The sequence below is a fragment of the Sinocyclocheilus rhinocerous genome, unplaced genomic scaffold, assembly GCF_001515625.1.
Source record: "Sinocyclocheilus rhinocerous isolate Xijiao unplaced genomic scaffold, SAMN03320098_v1.1 scaffold1013, whole genome shotgun sequence".
Classification (NCBI taxonomy): domain Eukaryota; kingdom Metazoa; phylum Chordata; class Actinopteri; order Cypriniformes; family Cyprinidae; genus Sinocyclocheilus; species Sinocyclocheilus rhinocerous.
The window spans coordinates 739,229-762,074 of record NW_015642049.1 but is presented as its reverse complement, the minus strand read 5'-3'; the positions used below and the strand labels follow the sequence as shown (position 1 = coordinate 762,074).

At 35.4% G+C, this 22,846-nt stretch overlaps 1 protein-coding gene across 1 annotated transcript in view; it reads left to right on the top strand.

The window, feature by feature from the left end:
* The window catches only part of LOC107755379 (ubiquitin-conjugating enzyme E2 E3), a 43,924-nt gene extending 23,535 nt beyond the window's left edge, over positions 1–20,389 (top strand). Inside the window, exons 4-6 of the mRNA XM_016572160.1 lie at positions 12,094–12,226; positions 16,850–16,997; positions 19,628–20,389. Coding sequence (XP_016427646.1) covers positions 12,094–12,226; positions 16,850–16,997; positions 19,628–19,725 — 379 coding nt within the window. The 3' untranslated portion in view covers positions 19,726–20,389. The remainder of the gene's footprint in view (positions 1–12,093; positions 12,227–16,849; positions 16,998–19,627) is intronic.
* The last annotated feature ends 2,457 nt before the right edge of the window (positions 20,390–22,846 follow it).

Here is a 22,846-nt window from a genome sequence, read left to right as displayed (position 1 = left end):
GTGGCAGCATGCTCTGAACATGACTCTGACATGGACTGTATGTGGTTAGCACTTAAAAGCTGCTGTAGATATTGCAAGGTGTAGAAAACCACTTCCTGTAGCAAGTGCATCATAATAGAGGTGACACACCTCTCGCTCAGGGGTCTCGGGTATTTATTACAGATGTTATCCAGAATCAAACCTGCACGCATACAGCACAGAACTACAGTAATCGCGATTTGAGTAATTGCATTTTACGCTCGTTGTAGCCTAACAATGGAAATGTCTTTATTCAGAAATATTTGAGTAATGCCTCGAAATGGAAATTCTCCTTTTTGGGCGTAAAAATAAGTATATTAAAAATACTGGTCTGAAAAAAAATTACTGAACAGATGTATACTTAGGTTTCGTGTACTTAAGATAATGGCAGAAGAATGTTTTAATTTCTGTGAACAGATTATGCTTACTGGTATTGTTTTAATGTCCTTTGCATTCTAACTGATCTGTTATGTATAACTGCTTTTGACTTTTGCATGTTGGGACTTAGAGACATATTGAATATTTATGTTATATTCAGCATTGTTTCCAGTATAAACTTATCCAACATTATTAATATTGCATTTATTTTAATGCACTTTCTGTTTGGGCATTAAATATGAAGTCGGTGTGAAATGTAAATAGAAATCACCTTTTCTTCTGTATTGTGAGGTATATCTGAGTGCATGTTCAATAAAAAATCAAATTGTCAATTTTTGTGGTGACTTAAATACATGGCAGTGGATTAATTGTGCGTGTCGAGCTTCAGGACTTTTAGTAAAAATAAATGTAAAATGTTGTTTGTTGCTATTTAGTGGTATATTGATGCATATAAATAAAAATGATCCCTTGTGTTTATTTAGTTAACAGTGGTGTGGACAACATTTCCATAAAAATCACATTTTAATCATGTCATCACTAGATTTTACTTCCTGCATTAAAGAGTTTTGATTGTATTCTGCTATAAAATAGCTCAAAAACAACCATTCTTGCAAATACATAAATATCAAGAGACAATTTGATGTTGAGTGTGTTATTATGCTGCTCACTCTCTTATTCTCTGTTGTCTCTGAAGCGCTGCCTGTAGTCCTGTCATCATGCGCTCCCAGACCTCACAATCAGCATCGCAAAGCAAACTCGTGCTCAGTGTAATGAATCACTGTCAGCATTCAGCTCAGACAGAATAACTTCATCAAATCACCCACAAGTTCTTAACCAGAATGAGGAAGCTTTACTGGGTCTGGCTGGGTGAACTTCACCCCTAAAGGGATAGTTCACCCAAAAATGAAAATTCTGTCATTATTTACTCATCCTCAAGTTGTATGAGTTTCTTTCTTGTGTGGAACATAAAAGGTAATATTTTGAAGAATGTTGGTATTGGTAACCAAACAGTTGCTATAGCCATTGAAAAAAAAAAAATAGTATGGAAGTCAATAGCTACCAGCAACTGTTCGGTTACCAACATACTTAATTTTTTTTCCTGTTGAACAGAAGCAAGAAATTAATACAGATTTGGAACAACTTGAGGGTGCGTAAATTAATTTTTGGGTGAAATATCACTTTAATAGTGCAACACACTTTGTGTCTCTTCGTACTGCAGTTGACTATTGTTGATTTTGTTTTGTTTTTTCTGACATGCATCTTTCTCTTGGATGTTATATGTTGCACTGAGTAAATACAGCTGAATAAAACAAAAACTGTGCCCATCTTCATTTTAGGCTGCAAAGCAACAAAATGTGATTATTTTAAAGGAGGATGCTTCTTTTCTATACCCACTGTATGAATCGTTTCAACCTAACTCAGCATACAGTTAAAGACGTTTTTCTGGCAGTAGTTCACACTGTGTCCTGTGTTTAATTTTCAGATGCGTTCACAACATCAAAGTATATCAATATAAGTGGTATTGTTCTATGTCTCCTGTATCTCATTTCATAATATATCAGTATACCTCACAAACAGTTTCTAAATTGTATCGCACACAGAAGTCCTGCACGTGCATTGGTTAAAACAGCACTGCATTCTTACGGTACACATTCGTACCAAACTGAAAGACCTGTACCAAATTTTGGTACGAATACGTGTACTGTTACACCCCTAATATGAATAAATCCAGCATCTGATTTCTGTTGTTTCACTTCACTTTGTAAAACGGGCACGGGACTGCAGCTTTTCTCTAATCCGCTTTCTTATCCCCTGTATAACATTGCCTGCTCTGTACGTGGAGTGGAGTGGGCATTTCTTGGCTCATTCCATTTCCTGTCCCTCTATATAGCAGAGGGCAACCCAGCCAGTGCGCTGCTCATCTGAGCTGTCAGCCTTCATCAATCTGCTCTACATCATCGTCATCATCATCATCACAGGCAGATGCGGTGGGCTGACGCTCCTCCTACTGATGTCTCAGCACAGGTTTATTTATACACACAGGCCATATTGACTCAGGGCTTATTTTTGCCATAGTGGCTTTTCATGCTGAGCAGAGAGAGGCAGCGCTCGTCCAGGGGTCCTCTATCAATGCACTTCAGACCGTTGAAATCAACAGGCCCTTCTCCACCAAGAGCAAGGATTCCAGGGCACACAACATTGGTATTGGTGTCAACCAAACAACCTGTATACTGGAAACCTGATTATTGCTGATAACTTGATTTGTTTTATATATAATACTGTCAGCAACAATCACATTTTTATAGGTTATTTAAATTTTTTTAATATTTATTTTTATTTTATGTATACAGTGTGTATTTGTTTTAGATTAACCTCTGATATATAACAATTAAATATATATAAAAAAATTATGCAATTTAGTGTATTTGTGTGTATACATATGTATATTATACATTTTATTTTAATTATTTTATATTTTTAATTTTCTAAAATATATTTCAGTGTTATTTTTGTGTAATTGTGGTACTTTTATAATTTTTATTAATATTTTGAATCATTTTTATTTTCATTTAATTTGAAATTAAAGTTTTAGTAATTTTGTTGTGAGTTTTGGTCATTTAGTATTTTTATTTTTTATTTTATTTTAAAAATGTCTAGATCTTTTCTTCAATCGTATACAGTTATTTTAGTAAATCAAGTTAAACAAAAACAAGTTGCTTTTGTCACACACACGTATAAAATTTGTATATATGTACATATGTACAGTATGTGTTTACGTAATAGTTTTTTTTTTTTTTTTAAATACCGCTTAGAAATTCTGAGTGGGTTTTACGAACGTAACTAACATGATAGTTACTCCTGTCTCAGAATATATGAGTTTATTCCTCCGCCTTTGTACTTGGATGGCTCTCGCTAAAGCTGACAAATTATAAAAGGTATCAGTCAGTATTGATTTATTTTTTTTCCCATTTATGTTCATTGTGTTATTTTCGCTACATTCATTTTCTCTGAGCAGTTTTTCATTTGCTCGTTGATGTAAAACAATGCATCTGCCGGTAAATAATGTACACCAATAAAGAGGGAATATAAACTCAGTCACAGTCTGAATAAAAGATTGCAACCGAATCTGAAAAGCATTGCTACTTACGTTCACAGCCGATTCGATTACAGCACAACCATCAGTGTGTGTTCTATCAATAACCTGCTCTAAATGAATTTCTGCAGGAATAGTGTTGAAAGAGAGTAAGATCTCACGCTTTCTGCTTGATAAATGGTGTGGTGTGAGAGTGGTTACTCATATATTTGATGTTGAAGAAGGATGTTTGTGATGTGTTTATGTGATTGTGTTACGCCTCTTTTGGGAAGCAGCTCTCAGATAAGCTCAGTCTTTTATCTTTGAGTTGCTTTTGTCAGATTTGTCATTATACTATAAGATAACAATTGTATAATTTAAGGTGTTTTTCCTGTGCAGTGTGTCTGAATGATTTGGTGTGACATTTTAAATGCTGTCAGTTTCAAGCAGTGTTGAAATGAAGCAAAAAAGATGGAAAAAAACAATAAAACATGTTAGCGTTGTTCTTTTAAAATCATAAACCAATATTAACTGAAAATCTTGGCCTCCAGAATAGCCCATTTCTGCCACGAAATAAAAAAGCGAAAAAGGCAGTTGCGACTTTTTATCTTGCAATTTTAGACTTTTTTCCTCACATTTCTAAGAAAAAAAAATCTGAATTGCAAGATATAAACTCAGAATTCTGGCTTTCTCATAATTCTGAGTTTACATATCGCAGTTGAAAAAAAAGAAAATTGCAAGAAAAAGTCTGAATTTTGAGATATAAACTTGAAATTCTTACTTTCCCGTAATTCCGAGTTTACATCTCACAATTCTGACTTTTTGTTTCCGCCACAAATTAAAAAGTAAAAAAGGTAATTATAACAGTTTTCACAGTTTTGATTTATTTATTTTATTTTTTTTACTAAAATTGCAAGTTTATATCTCGCAATTCTGTGTTTACATCTTGGAATTCTGAATGCAAGAAAAAAGTTTGAATTGTGAGATGTAAACTCAGAACTGTGAGGAAAAAAGACTCATATAAACTAAGAACTGTGTCACAATTGCCATTCATTCATTCATTCATTCATTCATTCATTCCATGGCAGAAACTGGCTTCCATACAAATCTCATTTGCATTCATGCATATTCGGATTTGCCACACAAGAACCAATAAGGTTTGGCTTCACTGATGTCCATCGTGGTGCATTGCATTTTCACCTGGCAAATTTGAATATATGCAAATGCGACTGAGATTGAAAAAAGAAAAATGTCAGTAGTCTGTTCCTCACAGTATCCCTTCATATAGCTCCAGAGGAAAGCAAAAGCTTTAACAAACATCCCACACAATTCCTCAGCAGTGAATTAGCATAGGAACAAGCACTTATCCCCCAAAGAGGTCCGTGTTTATAACACCATGAATAAGAACAGGATGTGAAATGAAACTGTATTCAAGTACATTATTTGGAACAAGGCCTCAATATTTTTATGCTTGTCATTGAAAATTTGGTCTCATGAAATCAAAATTGGTATTTTGTGGCTTTTAGTCCATGTATGTTAGCTTTGAGGAGTTCTAAACTTCTGTTCAAAAGTTTGTGGTCGGCAAGATTTAAAAAAAAATGCTCTTGAAGACTCTTATGCTCAGCAAGGCTGCATATATTTGTTTAAAAATACAGTAAAAACAGTAATATTGTATATTATTATTATTACAATTTCAAATACATTTTAAAATATATTAAAGTAGATAAGTTAATTTACTTCTGTGGTTGCAAAGCTGAATATTCAGCAGCCATTACTCTAGTCTTCAGTGAAAAAAATGGTGTAGAAACAATTTTCATTCAGAAATCACTAGAATTTTTTTACAAACAATTACAAAGAAATGGCAAGTAGCGCACTGAATTAAACATGAAATTTTGAAGTATAAAAACTAAAATAATATTTTCTTGTAAAACGTGCTCCAATAAACTCTCTCTTTTTTTTTTTTCCAGTGTTCAGTGTCTCGTGATCCTTCAGAAATCATTCTATTATGCTGATTTAGTGCAATGTAGAAAACAGTTGTACTGCTTAATATTTTTGTAAAAACTCTTTTTCAGGAAACATTTAATAGAACAGCATTTATTTGAAATGGAAATCTTTGGTAACATTGCAAATGTCTTTACTGTCACTTTTGATCAATTTATTGCTTCCTTGCAAAATAAAAGTACAGCTAGACTTATTTAAAAAATGTTTTAATGACCCTAAACTTGGTAGTGTATATGCTAGTGTACTTGTAAACATTGCTAAGTTAACCTTTTGAAGAACTAAAGTATGGATTAGGGCTTGCACGATTATGACAAAAATCATAATTGTCGATTATTCCCTTGAAATTGTAATTGCGATTATTAATTACGATTATCACAATTTACATTGAATGATGTTTATACCATTGTTTGATGCAACTGCATGCCGTATTTTTATATGAAAATAAACAAGCTGAAAACACTCTAACTGAAAAACCGTTAGTGCTTTTCTATAGTATTAAGCCTCAAATGTCAAATATACATCGGATTGGTTTCTTCTTTAAATTATAAAAAAGTAAAAATATGAATGGTATTATAATGTTATACTAAAACTAAAACAATGGGAAAAACCCTTAAGATAACGTAGAAAGAAAAAAACGCATTTTAAGCACGCCGAATAACATAAGTGGACTTTGAACGATTACGTAATTGTGGCATCCATAATTGGAATCGCGATTAGAAATTCGATTAATTGTGCAGCCCTAATATGGATGACTCATCTTGCACTTGTAGGTGTAAAAAAATATCTGTGGGCATCTAATAAAATAATAATTTTGTCCTAGAATAAGAAAGTCTCTTCCCTTAATAATACCTGCCTCTAACTCACAATAGCAAGTAGCAAATCATGGTTCACAGCTGTGAGGTAAACAAAACCTAAAAAAGAAGGTAAGCCCCTCGATATGTCCATCACCAGCTTGCTGTCTATATATCAACACTTGATGTAAAACGGTGTTTTTCCTGATACTGATTTTCTTTCTCTCTCTCTGTTTTCGTAGCACAAGTGACAATGTTCTGTTTTAGATATTGAGTTTTGACAGTCATGTTATGGAAAAAAAAAACTGGATAAAAACTTAAATATTGTAAAGCAGTAGTATATTGGTAAAAGACTATAAGGGGCTGTTCTCACAGAACGTGTTTCTGCATTCCATCACACTGCTTATCCATACAATTTTGCTAAACACATCTTTTACTTGTTACACTTTGTCTAAAGAAATTCAATTTCAAAAAACGCATCTCTAGGCCTTGCGTTATTTCATAGCCTGCATCTTGTGTTTTTAAACTCAAGCACGCATTCTGTGTGAATGGAAACACCTTTTGCAATTATTAAAATTTTTGTTAAAAAAAGTGTGTGTAGAACTGGAGAGGATCTGCAAGGAGGAATGGCAGAGGATCCCCAATTCCAGGTGTGAAAAACTTGTTGCATCTTTCCCAAAGACTCATGGCTGTATTAGATCAAATGGGTGCTTCTACTAAATACTGAGCATTTTTCAGTTTTTCTTTTTTAATAAATCTGCAAAGATGTCAACAATTCTGTGTCTGTCTGTCAATATGGGGTGCTGTGTGTACATTAATGAGGAAAAAAAATTAACTTAAATGATTTTAGCAAATGGCTGCAATATAACAAAGAGTGAAAAATTTAAGGGGGTCTGAATACTTTCCGTACCCACTGTATATATATATACACACACACCCCATTCTCCAGTGCTTTGCTTGCCCTCGACATCTTTCTGGGTTATCTAAAATGACGGATGGAGATTGATAAATGGTATATGTTTGCACTGAGGTTAACTTAATTAGTTTCTCAGGACTATCTTCTGTGTAGTCTGTTACACCCGGAGCTCTTCACAGACAAGCAGATAGATTGGTGAGCCGGCAGGCTTCGCTTCTCCAGCCACAGCGGTAGCTTAATATCATAAAGGCTTGCTCCTTTCAAGAGAGTGTATAAGAATCTGAACGGAAGCTTGTTTTGTTAAATGGTTGGAGTTTGCTCTGAAGCGTTAAAGGATAACAAGTCCTTGCTTGGTCATTAAAGCGGTCTCTGCAGAGAGAAATGTGTGCTACAGGAAGTGGGCGAACTGCAAACACATTTGAGGTGATTATAGTGTGTGTGCGCCTCAAGGGAGCGCTGGATTACACAATACCCAAGCCCAGAGCCCATCGCAGCGGTGGCAGAGCTGCCTACCATAGGGCAGTTGGATTATGGAGGTCGCCCCTGTTTTTCAGCAGGATTACTGCCTGAAATTCACCGCTAACATACTTTTCCGGATTATATAACATCGACACAGGGTATATAACATTGACACAGTTGTAATTGCATCATAAATGTGGTTGTTATCATAGGCGGTCCTCCCCGTACCTGCTTTAGGTTTCCCCAAAACCACTACAAAAATGTGAAAGTGAAAATCTGTTGAAGAGGGAAATTTCCAGAGGAATTGTACAGAGCCCCTATGGGGACATGGTAATAATAAAAAAAAACTAATATAAAGGTCAAAAGTATAAAATTCTGGTCTGGGTGCAATTCTATGGTGGCCCATAAAGGGACATGATGAACCAAAAAAAAAAGGGAGGACAAATAAAAATGTAATGCTTTTGCATTCTCTTGCAAAAGTATTTTTCACTCTGTCATTGTTAGTTTCCTTTTGTTTTATTTATTGCATTTTTTTTACTTTTATTTATTTATTTTTTTGTTAAATCTGGTTTCAGGTTATTTAGTTTATATTTTATAATATACCATGTATCAAGATTTATTTGTTGCTTTATTAATTTTAATTATTCATGAAAATATATTTGTTTAATTTTGTTTTTTCCCCAGTTACACTGGTTTATTTCAGTAAACGAAAATGTTTTCATTGCAGCAAAGGTTTACTAAAGTTCAATTCCATTACTGTTCACAATGCGGTTGTCATGCTCAATAATAACTAAACATAACCATATTTAGCATATTTTAGCTAAAATGGGACTGACAATATATTCTGCTGAATTGTGAAGTTAGCCTATGAGTTTCTTTTACTTTGTATTATTTCTTTGTAGATCTGATCCTTTTATCTTCCCGTCCTTGTATGAATCTCTTGTATTTGCTGGAAACCATGTGATTGTGTGTTTCCGAGAAGCATGTGTCGGCCTTGGTCTCAACAAATGCGATTGTCCACTTGATTGCCAAGAGTTCATTAGAGTCTAAAGGACTTTTTCGGCTATTAACAGAGGCTTTTTTCAATCATTTGCCACGGTTATGTTCCTGAGTTTGCTAAATCTGTTACGAGTGGCTCTTCAACGTCAACATAATTGCTTCAAATCTTCACAGTCCAGCAACAAGAGGGCAGGCAGACACTTTAGCATGGATGGTAATACATAGAGCCACATTAGCAGCGGCTGCTCATTACTGTGATGCGTCTGTGCATCCACCGTATTGAAGAGGTCATGATCAGCTGTAAACACATGCGAGTGAATTGACAGATGTGGCAACAGCAGTCTTTTCACAAGATTTGGTTTGTCATGCATGTCTGACTATTTGCATATTGCAGATTAGCCAAACGCAAAATGTATTAGTATTTATGAGTTTTACACTTGTGTATGAGGCTGTGTTGGAAAGTGACTTAAAATGACCACCGATACCTTATAACGCATTAAGAAGTTTGTTTCAATGCTTCATTTAATTGATTCATCATTTTAACAACAATAAAAAAAATTATGAAAATTAAATATATACACTACTGTTCAAAACATTGGTAGTCTCTTCTGCTGCAGAAACTAGAAAATAATTACAAGCAATAGGACAAAAAAAACTACAGTAGAACAAATAAGAAGTGCTACATGCATTATATAAAGTCATCAAATGTATAAAAACACTACATATTCTTCTCTGTGTAAATTAAATATATATTTGTTCTTATTAAAGTTACAGAAGTGATTTAGTCAAGAGCAGTGAGAGATTTTATCTCTTTTGTTGTTTTATTAACATGACTGATAGACAGCAGGAATATTAGACTGCTGTCACTTTAAGAACTGCCCGGATCCAATATGCTGTTACATGTTTTCTTTCTCAGCTGTTTGCTTTCGTTTAAAGGGATAGTTCAGCCAAAAATGATGTAGAATGCTGCTGACGTAGAATCCGCATGCGCTGCGCCTTGTTTACGAGCAGAGGAATGCACACGCATACGTCGTGGTGCTCTTGTGAATGGCGGCAGACGCTGACATGAAAAGGAAGAATTGTTGAATAAAGTTGTTATTTTAGTTTTCTTTGGGCACAAAAATAATTCTCATAGCTTCATAAAATTACTGTTGAACCACTGATGTCATATGGACTATTTTAACAATGTCCTTACTACGTTTCTGGGCCTGGGAACATTTCAGTTGCATTGCTGTCTATGCAGGGTCAGAAAGCTCTCGGATTTCATCAAATATATCATAATTTGTGTTCCGAAGATGAACGAAGGTGTTTTGAATTGACTTAAAACCAGCCTAATTAAACAGGGTTTCTCTAAGACATTTGGTTGACTAGTCGATTATGAAATGAAGTAGTTTTTTTACATCCTTATGATGAGGTTGCACACTTCCTTTTGTATGAGTTTAGTTGCTGTGCGGTAATGCTGAGAACCCCTGACAGAGCTGGGGCAAAGTGTTACGCTGGCATGAAGCTCACCTTGCGTTACCAAAAACACCCTACCGAAGGCCTGTCAGATTGATGTTCAGAGGCGTTAAAAAGATTTTTCTATTTCTCCCTCATTCTTCCCCTTGTAAGCTACAGTTATATGATTTACTTTGACGTGAGCTAAAGCCTCTCTAAATGTCATGTGTTGATTTTATGGCGATAAGCGATGGCCAAAGACAAGCCCGCGTGTTGCTGTGCTGTTAAATGATCTATGTAGCAGGTTGCTCTTGCTAAATCTGTCATTTATTGCTCTCTACTGTATTCAATGCATTTTTCCACCCTTGCTGCTGGGCGAGAGGCAGCCCAATAGTCCCGGATAATTTATCAGGCTCAAAGAATTAAGTAAGCTACGTGGCGGCAATGAATTGTTCTGTTACTCTACACGCTGTCCGCTCCTATTATCTTCCCGCTTTACCTATTCTTGGCCCTCTACTTTATGCCGAGTTGAGTTTGCAGTTTTCCTCTATTGCTGTAAAGCGCGAGTGGATATCCAGTGTGTAGGCTGGTGACTTGCTGGCAGATATGAGCGTTTCATCACATGCTAATTGAGCAATAGATGCCGACGATAAGTGCCTGCTTATGGCTGCGTCTGCTACATTCACCTGTCTCCTCCATTAGAGGCTGGTCTCTCGCGCTTCTACACCAGACCAGAATCACAGGAGTGGGCCTTTATTTTTCCTCCATTAGCCATGTTTGTGTGCTTGTCCCTGTTATCTCAATCTGTCCTCTGACTCTCATTCTCTGCGACCTGTGTTGCAGATATTTAGCTTGCTCTTTGGGTCCTACATAATCAGATCCATTTTCAGTTTAGTTCAGATGCATTTTCAGTGTAAAGATTCTGTTGTACTAACATACACTACCGGTCAAACGTTTGGAATAATTGTATATATTTACTATTAATTATATAGATTTTTTTTACGCAAAGGCTGCATTTATTTGATCAAAAAAGTAAAACAGTAATATTGTGAAATATTATTACAGTCTAAAATAGCAAGCATATTAGAATGATTTCTGAAGGATCATGTGACACTAAAGACTAGAGTAATGGCTGCTGAAAATTCAGCTTTGCATTACAGTAATAAATTACATTTGAAAATATAGAAAAGTTATTATTTCAAAAATATTAAAAGTCTTAATTATTCAAAATTTTTGACCAGTAGTGTAGGTTGACAATGAAAATTGTATAAGAAGGTTTAGTAACCTGTTACTTTTTTTTTAATTTATCCTTTTATTTTATTTTATTAATATTGTTCAGTGCCACATCAAAGTCACCCTTTATTTATCATTGTTAATTAATGCATGTCTTGTTTTCTTGTCTGTGCGCAATAATGATCAACTTGAAAGTGTTACATTGTGTCCTGTGATTGTGATCATGTGTAAATATATTCATGCCACCTCAGTGCTGCTTTAAAAAGTGTGTGGTGGTGTCATGCATGGAAGAGAAGTCTGTTAATAACATGTTTGTCCTGTATACTATATGCATTGTGATTAGGGCTGCATGATTAATCGAATGCGATTGTCATACGCATTTTGTTAAAAAAGCCGGTTCTGTAATCAGCAGGAAATCATCACCACGTGCTTTCAGATGGAGCAGAATTTACTAATTAATAACAATTAATAAAAAAAATCTGATTTTATTTTTATTTATTTAATTTTATCCATAATCATTTTGTGCTGAAATGTAAGCTCAAATCAAACCAAATCAAACATTTTATTTATTTGCTAAAGTAATGTATTTATTCTGGTAAAACGTTGTTTTCTCAATTCAATGAAAACAGTTTAAAAACACAGATTGTTTGTGATATATTTGGATGTTGGTTTGCAATGCTTCTGTTAATCAACCAATGCTGGTATTCTGTAAATGGGCGGATGTTGGCCAGTATTTTAGTCTGGGTGTAAGATGCTCAATCACCTTGTCTTATGTGTGTGTTTTTCAGTGCGGGACCCAAGGGTGACAACATTTACGAGTGGAGATCCACCATCCTGGGTCCTCCAGGTTCAGTCTATGAGGGAGGCGTGTTCTTTCTCGATATCACCTTCTCTTCCGATTACCCCTTCAAGCCACCAAAGGTACAGTGTGGAAAATCATCTTCCCTTTTTATTCACTATTTTTGAGGTATTAAAACAGGGGATGCTTAATCCTGCTTCAAGTGATCTGCCTTTATGCATTGCTTACTTACAACTCTAATCAAAGTCTTGAAAATTACAGGCAAGTGTACCAGGATGGAACTAAACTCAGGCTGTGTTTGAAAACCTAGCGAGCAGTCATGCTTTCTACTGCTCATATAGGCTGCTGCCTTCTGAGGGAGAATCCTGACTGACATAGCACTTTATAAGTGAATGATACATGAAATGCTTACGAATGCCTTAGAACTTGGTCAGAAGCAGGTGTCTTAGAAGGCAGCATCATCATGCTTTTAGAAGCTGCATAGGCAGCTCATTATGTTTCACAACAGGGTCTCAATCTAAATGCAAAATCAAATGCATTGGAATGTATTTGGAAGCATTTCAGACTGAATACATCAAAGCTGTTCTTGAATGTGGGGCAGAACTTAAAACAGCTGTATCAGCTATTTGATGCTGTTCTTGAGAATAGAAGATCATGAATCAAAGTCCCTTGACATTTCTAAGCCATATGAAAGTAAATGATCATTTAAGCATTGTATAATCTGAAAGTTATTGTAAAGTGGTACCTCATGTACAAATAACACATTAAATTAAATGTGAAATTTTAAAGTAGAAAGACTGAAATAGTATTTTAATGTAAAACATGCTTCATTAATCAACATCAAAAATAATCTTTTTTTTTACAGTACAAGCTGATGCGTGTTATAAAAGCTGAATTTAAAATAAGATTATAATAAATGTATATGAGACAATATACATAGTAGTACAATAAATCACACATACAGTGTGTTTAAAAGTCCTTATTTTTAAAATGTAATTTTATTCAGGAAATACAATTTTAGGATTTATAAATGTAAAATAAAAAATGTTATGATATAAAATATTTAAGATTCTGCACTATTTCTTGGTCACTAATCTTTTATACAGATGGTAAGATGTTCTTGCTTCCATTAAAGTTCAAGGCGGAGAACAAATGTTTCAATTCAGCTTTTCACTGGAATTATTGCTGCTTATATTATTTGTAATGGAAAAAGCTATTAAGCTGTTATTAGAAATATTAGAAGTATTTAGAAGTATTTTCACAAGTAGACTTTTGAACGCATCTGTGGATGTGTAGTTTGCTATTATTAGGTAATAGAGCAGTGGCCTTTAATTAAGATGTATTAGCTCTACCAAGGACACTCTGTAACAGATCATTCAGAACAGGTATTGACCTCTGTTAAAATGTCTCAAGGATAATGTGAAGCTGAACGATTATGTTTTTCTAATTTGTGTGCTGGATGGCTGAACGTACTCCTTTCGAGCACCGGCTATTTCCAGTGTAAAGCAATTAGCGAGATGCCGACAGGCAGCGATGTGGTTTAGGGAAGCTGGTTTACTATACAGCTCCAGCTATAAAGGTGAAAGAGTCAACCATGGCATTTCGGATTAATTAGCATCCGAATCTCCTTCCTCAGCATGTTTGGGAATTTGCCCCGCTCTTAGTGGCTCTCCACCTCAGTCTGGCCCTCATCTCGGCCGTCAGCGGCATCTGTAAACAACAAGTTTATATAAAGCTCATGGGCTGGAGGGGGCTCTTTGTTCAGATCAAGTCACTGCAAAGCTCTAATCCACTGATTATAAACAGGATTCATCCTCTGCGGTGGATGCCGGGCAGAGCCGGCGATCCGCACCCCCTCATTCTTTTGTCACCAGATGAAATGCAAGGCAACTTGGAGGCCGATCTCGCCTACATTTGTTTGGGTTGGTGCTCTGTGAAGTCATTGCCCTCTCTCGCTCACTAAGCGGTGAGGCTTGGTTTGTGGTCTGCTAATCTGTGCTTTTGTGAATGAGTCTGTCTGTGTTTGGGAGCAGGGCGGAAAAGAGAGAGACAGGCATTTCATCCTAAAAGTCTATTTAGAAATAAGAGTATCGATTAACTCGAGCTGTAAAAGGCTCTAATGCATTGGTTTGTTGACAGAGCAGTTTGGTTGGGTCATTATGTGCCTTTAAAAAGAGCTATTTCTCTTTTATTTTGTCTTTCTTTCTTTCTTTCTTTCTTTCTTTCTTTCTTTCTTTCTTTCTGTCTGTCTGTCTGTCTGTCTGTGTTTAGAAACTCTAAAACACTACCTGGCTGTCTACTGCCTACAGAGATGCCTTTGTTGCTAAGCTAATGATGCCATTCCCTAATAAAAGGATGATAATTGAATAAAGATCTGATTATGGTTTTGATTAACATTCAAATGGGTTCAACTATCAACAAGTTCTTTTGCAGTCATTTATCTCTGAACTTAGGGAGTGTTTACTTTACATGACACTGTTTTGGCCATACACGACAGCTGTGTTTTGGGGGTTTTGAAAACTTAAAGGGGTGGTTGACTGTTTTTTTTTTCTAGGCTTGATTGTGTTTATGGGGTGCAGTCTAACATGTGTTAATGCTACGTTTAAAAAAAACAACCTTTATTTAAATTTACCTTTATTCTACACCGCTCTGTCCCTTCTCCCATAATCGTGCTGATCATTTCCTGCTTTTATGAAGCCCCTCCCTCAGAAATGTTGTGATTCGCTAAACCACCTCTAGTGCGCGTCTGAACGTCACGCCCCACAGCTCAGCGGCATGTGCTCCGGTTGTATTGTAAACAATGGCGTCGTCTATATTGCTTATCAGTTTGAACCCGATTGAGACGCAGAGGATATTATTGAAGAGGATCGCGCAGAACCTGTGCAAGCACGGCTCTGTGATGTCACAAACCCGGGAAGTAACTCGTTGTAGTCCCTACGAGCCGTTTTTGTAGACATTAAACTGCCAGAATTTTAAAAGATATCTCCGTTTGCATTGAACTTTCAGTGTCGCAACTTTGCAGATATTGTTTATGCTCAAACAGCAACATTACACACTAACTAATGTTAAAAAAGTGAAATCGCAATCAACCCCCCCTTAAAAAAAAAAACGGTTTCCAAAGTGCAAGTTTTTGAAAACGATACCGTGATAGTCTCTGTGTAAATTACAAAAACTCGAATTTGTGAAAACGGTGAAGTCATGCTCATGCATATTACGTGTGCCCGTAGTGTTTCTTTAGAAAGTGACATCGCCAACTACTGGCCTGGCATGCATAATACAATGTTTTTGTCATCTTTGCATATCCATGTGAACAGGGATCATTTTGGCAATGTCGTTGTCTGTATACAAATCTTTAAAAAATGTAAAGGAAAAAGCATTTCCATATATATATATTTTATAGTTTTAAATATTTTTTATTTATTAAAATATATTTATATTAATATTTAATTCATTTTTAATGCTTATTAAGTGTATGTCTGTGTTGCATTAAATATACAACAAATTTTATGTTAAACATGATACATTTAAATTAATATTAAATATAATTATTTTATAATTAATATTATATTTGTAATTTCTTGCAAAAGTCCAAAATTCTGGGCAAAGTTTAACATTTTAACCGCCTTCAAACGTGAAACTTGAAACTTAAGACTCACCCAAAAATACACAGCACACAATTTTGGGTAAAGTAGGAACATTTCTCAATATTTATGTTTACATTCTACATTTCTCTCAACTTGCTCTCTTCTTGGATTAATAATTCTGTGTAAATGTGGCTCAGGAATGCTTGACAAAGGCATGGCCAAAACAGTAAATATTATTTTTTATAGTGTGTGGGAGCTATGGTAGTGTGTGAGATTTTTTAATTACCTGTTTATGATGTTAGTTTAGGATAAAAAAATATCCTTTCAGTATTTTTATTTTCAGATGTGCAATGTATTTCTATTTATTGTTTGCCTACATTTGACTAAAAAAGGCATCTTAAAGAACAGCTTCCCAACTTTAGGAACAGTCTTTGCATTGCTAGTGTCATTATGATGCCTTAAAATGCTATATAGGCAGCTCACTAGGTTTTTCTCTCACTTCTCTCCATAGGGGCATATGTCATGAACTCTCTCTTGTTTTGTTTCCCAGTGTTGGCCGTGAGGCCTCACACAGGTTGCCCGTGTCATGCTGGCTGTGTTTTTGAACTCCCAAGACCACCGTGTTCATACAATACCCGCATTGTGCCAGGCGGGCAGGGTTATTTTGGTCAATCTGTTTATGCTGCCTGCATCATGTGACGGACGTCTTAGTAGCTGCTGCAGGGGGCAGAGTGAGACGCAGTGAACAAACAAGAAGCGCTCTTTATGTGCTAAGGGAGCAGACTAATGCATGACCCTTATCTGGCAGATTCGGCCCTCCCACAATACTGCAGTCAGTGGTGTCCCGCCGGTCCTGTAAGCCGGGGCCATAAGTCGTCAATACTCTAGATAAGGGCTACTGACACACAGTTGGGAAGCTGGGTCAGGTTAAGCTTGCTTGGCTTTCTCTTCTCACCGGATCGATAGCTTTCAGGATTCAGCCCTGGTTTCTGAGAGAGCCGTTAATGAGAGTGATCCAGCTCTCAAAAGCCCCGTCTATAATAAAAGCCCTGTTATAACACATCCAGAGTATTAAAGCGTGGTTCTGGACTGGTAAGCTAACATCATCCCTTTTTAGATAGACTTGTTTTGTGATGGTTTTGGTTTCCTCCTCCTGTGCAGGTCACGTTCCGTACGAGGATCTATCACTGCAACATCAACAGTCAGGGTGTGATCTGCCTGGACATCCTGAAGGATAACTGGAGCCCAGCTCTGACCATCTCGAAGGTCCTGCTTTCCATCTGTTCTCTGCTAACAGACTGCAATCCAGGTGAGTACAGCAACTCAGGCCCAAATCCTAAGACTAGCTTTATTAGTAAAATCAGAGGACATTAATTAGATGTGCATTTTCATCCAAAAAGTGAAGGTTCATCCAAAAATGAGAATTGTGTCATCATGTACTCACCCTAATGTCATTCCAAAAACGTACTTTCTTCTGTAAAACTCAGTGGGCCTCATTCACATAGTGAAAGTTAACTTCCATACAGTAGGTCCTACATTTATTCGTAAATTTAGAATACATTTTAGTGATGTATTGTTTGTGAAAACGCTGGTACGCAGATTTTCTTACACACATTTTCATGAACAAATCATGATTCGCCAATAACTTTCGTACTAAAATTTATTCTAAATGTATGAATGTAGGAACTACCGTATGGAAGCCCGTTTCCACCATGAAATAAAAAATAAAAAGGTAATTGTGACTTTATCTCACAATTCTGACATTTTTCTTACAACTCTGAGATATAAACTTAGAATTGCGAAATGTTAACTCGCAATCGCTAGATATAAACTTGCAATTCTGAGAAGAAAAGTCCGAATTGTGAGATACTGTATAAACTCACAGTTGCAAGAAAAAAAAAGGCAGAATTGTGAGATAAAAGTTGCAGTGATCTTTTTTTATTAGAGTGATTTTATTTTTTATGAAAATAAATGGGCTCTGTTGTTGTTTGGACCCAACTGACTTTCAAAACATCATCTTTTGTGCTCCACAGATTCTAGACAGGTTTGGAATATCATGAGTATGAGGGAATGATGACGTAATTGTCATTTTGGGTGAACTATCCCTGGGGTGAAGTCTGGTCCTTCTATGCACAATAGGACAACCTATGAACATTGTAGACTGCATTCTTTACGTCACAGCTTGTAGTACCAAAGAAGCTAATGACATAATAAGGGATTAGCAAATTGGAAAACTTTTGGAAAATTGGGAAAAACAAAACATTAAATCGGTCACCTTTTCTTGTTTATCTACAATTCAGTAATAGCAAAACTTCTCTTGCAGTGTTCACTCTCTAATTTTGTACTGCACCTCATGCTTGATTGCATAACTCAGGTTCACTAGAAGGTCTCAGCCATGACATATCTGAAAGACTACACCCACCAGATAAAAATGAAATGATTTGATTAGATGTGATTTTTTTCCTGTTCATTTGAGGTTTTGTTACTTTATTTATTTGACTGAAGGCCGTAAGGCAGGGGTTTCCGATCCTGCTCCTGGAGAGACACCTTCCTGCAGAGTTCAGCTCCAACCTGCTCCAACACACCTACCTGGATATTTCCAAAGACCTTGATTAGCCAGTTCAGGTGTGTTGAATTATGGTTAGGGTTCAACTCTGCAGGAAGGTGGGCCTCCAGGAGCAGATCTGGACACTCCTGAAACTCAGACTGAAGAAACATAAAGAAATAATTTCAGATTGCATAGAACTTTTGCCAGTATTCAATTGCGTCAAATCATAAAAAGGACATCACACACAAGTTCTTAATATTAAATGAAGATCCATCGATATGCTTTTAAAGACAGAGTCTAGTATCTCTTTAACGTACAGTATTTTATTAAATTGTGCTGGTTTAAGAAATTATATTGCTGAGTGATATATTTTAAATCACTTTTTTATACTATTTCAATTTGTTACTCACCATGAAAATAGCCAAGGAAGCTGGTGTGGCATTATAACACCAACCAGCCAGTATTCATTTGCATGCTGGCAAAGCCTCAAATTGGCAAAACCAGAAACAAAGTTATAGAAAATACATGGGGAATAAAGTTATGCCAGCAGAGAGTTTACTGTTGCCTAACCCTAAAATTAAAGGAAAATAATTTTGATTAAAGAATCTCATCCCAAAAACATGTCCTATATTCAGCCTTGCTATTTTGAACTGAAACTATTAAAATAATTTTCATTAATAGAAAAAAAATGAAATAAAATATAAATATTAGATGAAAAACTTTCATGAAAAATACTCCAAAAGACTTAAATGAAAACTAACGGAAGTACAATAAGTATAAATTGAAGGACCAAAATGACTAAAACTACAACAAAAATGAAATAAAGCTACATAAAAATAAAAAAGCACATACAATTATTAAAACTTGAATGAATTAAAGTGGAAGCTGAAAATATAAAAATAATGGCTAAATCAAAATATGAGTAAATACTAAAATAACACTGCCACTACATTTTATCAAATTAATTCATTGAATACAGAAAAGATTGATCATTTTCATGTATGTATGATGTTGAAGCTGATGACTGAACTTTAGACTTTAGACAGGTTCATTTTAGGTCTTCATTGTTGTGTTGCTTGAAGTGAAGGTTTTGTCATGAGCAAGGAAAACCAGACCGAATCTTGTAAAGCCATCACGATGTTTGTCTCGAAAACATCTCTGACATTGTTGTGTCAGCTGAGTCAGCACATGAATCCCACACAGCTCTTTCATTTACTCTCCACGATGGCTCACTTCCCACTGCTCTCTCTCTCTCTCTCTCTCTCTCTATGTGTGTCCTTCCCATGCAGCGTCTTTCAGAATACTGTGTTCTCGCTGACTCCTGGGTATAAGAATGTCTCACTTTTTTCCTTTCCGTTCTTCTTTTTCTCCCCCTTCCCCTCGTCTCTCAGCGGATCCTCTGGTGGGAAGCATAGCTACTCAGTACCTGACCAACAGAGCTGAGCATGACAGGATAGCTCGACAGTGGACCAAGAGATACGCCACATAGACGGCGCCCGCTCGCCCTCCCATCCACCACCCCCTTTCTTCCCAGCTTCCCTTTGTCCACCCGTCCTTCCTGCACTCTTCTCCAGCGCCGCCCCAGTTCCCATCACCCGCAGGAGTGTAAAGATCCAGGAGAAGCAACTTTACAACGTGCAACAAATCTTTATAGCCTTTACAATACGGACTTCTGTGTATATGTCATACTGATTCTACCCCGTGTTTTGGGAGCGCAGACAGGACCCGCCAAGGTGTAAAGGCTGCCGGAGTAGAATTTTGTAGCTGTAGATTTAGTTCTGTTTAAAAGCCTACTTGCAAGTCTTGCTTCTTTGGGATATAAAAAATGTATTTTGTGATGTAATAAGGAAAATATTCCTAAAGTCAACCAAATATTATGGTGCATTTTAGCCTAATTCATTATCTGTATGAAGTCAAAGAAAACAAAAAAAAGATTAAAAAAAAGAAAAACAAGCTGTAGATTATTAGAAATGATGTCATTTATATGAGACCCACACTCATTTCCAGTTCTGTGGTACATGCTGTTGTGAATCTGTTATATCTTTGTCAGTTTGTAATGAAGCGATCTCATTGAACGTTTTGTAGCTCAGCAGAAATGAGCAACCACTGTAACATCCCCTCGAACACAATAAAAAAAGAAAACTGTCCCCCGGGTCAGGTGTTGGTGTGTGCTCTTTTCTCATGTTTACTGCACTCTTAACACCTACATTAAGATCCGATCAGCTCACAAATGATGGACTGTACTGAAATAAATTCATACTTTTATTCAGCAAGGAATGGATGCAGTCAAATGGAGTCAAAAGTGACAGTAAATGCTTTTAAAATTCTACAAAAGATTTCGATTTTAAATAAAAGCTCTTATGAACTTTGTATTCATCAAAGAATCTTGAAAAAAAGTATCGTGGTTTTCCACAAAAATAAGCAGTAACTGTTTTTAACACCGATAATAAGAAATGTATTAAAATACTAAAATCGTACCGACCCCAAACTGGAATGGTATTGTAAACAGGCTTTTATTATCTTGAGAGGTCAAATTTCTTTACTTTAAATTCTTTATTATGTTTTTAAAGGGCCTTATTTTCACACTTTTTACTTTTTTTCCTAATATTTATGAATGCATTTTAGGTTCTTATTTTTTTATTTTTTTATTTTAACCCCTTTCAAAACCACAGCTACATATGCCTGATTTTTTACAAGGGTTACATGAAATAACCGCGGTTACTTTTTTTTTTTTTTAATATAAGGTGTTTTCTATTGTGTTCAGTGAAATTTTTGGGGTTCATTTTTGAGCCTGGTTGTTTGGCTGGCAACTAATGATTATTTTGATAATTGATTAATCTGGCTTTTTTAAAGTAATTGCATTAAAAAAAAAAAAAGTGTTTTCTGTAACTCATTGAAAAACGTTATTCTACATCCTTGTTATTCCACAGTCATCACAATTAAAAACAAAAACTATTTTTTTTAATACAGTTTTAAATTATTTTACACAGTATGACCATTAAATCACTAAATTAGAAATTATATTAATATAGTATTAATATTTATTAATATACGAATATGTTATAATATATATTTATTAATATTTTAATAAAACATAAAAGCACAAATTTAACTGTTAAGATGTTGATTCTTCTACAGGAACATTGCACATTTACTCTTAACTTCTGGTTTTGTAAAAAAATATAAGCTATATATGAAGAAATAAAATTCTCTGTTTACATTTATTTTATTATTATTATTATTATTTATTATTATTAGTTGTATCTTTAAGTTTTGTATTTTTGATGACTTCATTATTTTTCTTTTGCATTTTAAATATGCAAAATTAATTTAGAACATATTTGGCTATGGCCTGGAAGTATGTTGGGCTCTCATTTGTGGTCATGCTTTAAAAAAAAAAAATCATGGCACTGGCAAAATATCTACTGTAACATAATGAAATACTTGCAGTTTGCATGTTGCTTGCAAAATATTTCATCAGTATATACAGCTCTTTTTAACTGGCCAAAAAAGGAGAACCAGGCTTAGAAGCATAATGATCTAGCCAAAACTAACATGTATGACTGACACGAGCAGCTGTCCAGCAAAACCTGCCTGTTTAAGAATACTTCCTGTTGATTTAGTGTCATATTGGGCCACAGCACTGACTTGTGGACTCACTAACTCCACAAAACACATGGGTACGACATTCATTAGCACTGTTATGTCATTTTTGGCATCCATGAGGGGTCACTTGGTCTCTTGTGTACATCTCACATTCATATTGGCTCTGCCTTCAGGATGTTTCTATAGTCAGAGTGAGACGAGATTTTTTTTGGGTCGCTCCCAAAAGAACATCCGTCACTGGTCTGGACTCGCTGTGGTTGAAGTGAAATTCATTCTGACCTGTGTTGATAGTGTCAGATTTACACCCATGAGGGCAGGGGAACGTGAACTGCTGTCTGACTCAACTTGAATGTTTGCAGCCCCCTGGTGGCACCTTTCTTAATCACACTTAGCTGGGAGGGTGATGGAGATCAATCCGGAGTTGTGTAGGGAGGGATTGATTATTTTATTGATTGTCAGTTGCTCATCCATTTTATGATGTGATGATGTTTTTCTTTCCCCAGTGGAATCTAAAAAAAAGTGTATGCATGTGATATATCATTACTTTAGTCTATTTAATAAAAATGCATATTTATTTATTTATTTATTTAACATCAATGTTTTTTTAAACTTTCTATTCAGCAAGGATCTTGGGAAAAAAATAAATCATAGTTTCCACTTATTAATATTTAAAAAATATTAATATTATGTTTAACAATGGATCCTTATAGTAAAGTAGTTAACTACTACATTAGTTAACTTTAACTAACAAGGAAAAATACTTCTAAAGCACTTATTAATCTTAGTTAATGTTAATCTCAACATATACCAGTACATTATTAAAATCAAGTTATATTTGTTAACATTAGTTAATGCATGTGAATTAACATGAACATTTTATTAACTAACATTAACAAAGGTTAATAGCTGCTGTAAAAAATATATTGCTCATTATTAGTTCAAGTTCATTCATGCATTGTTAAAAATGAGACCTTATTGTGAAGTGTTACCAATTTTATTGTAAA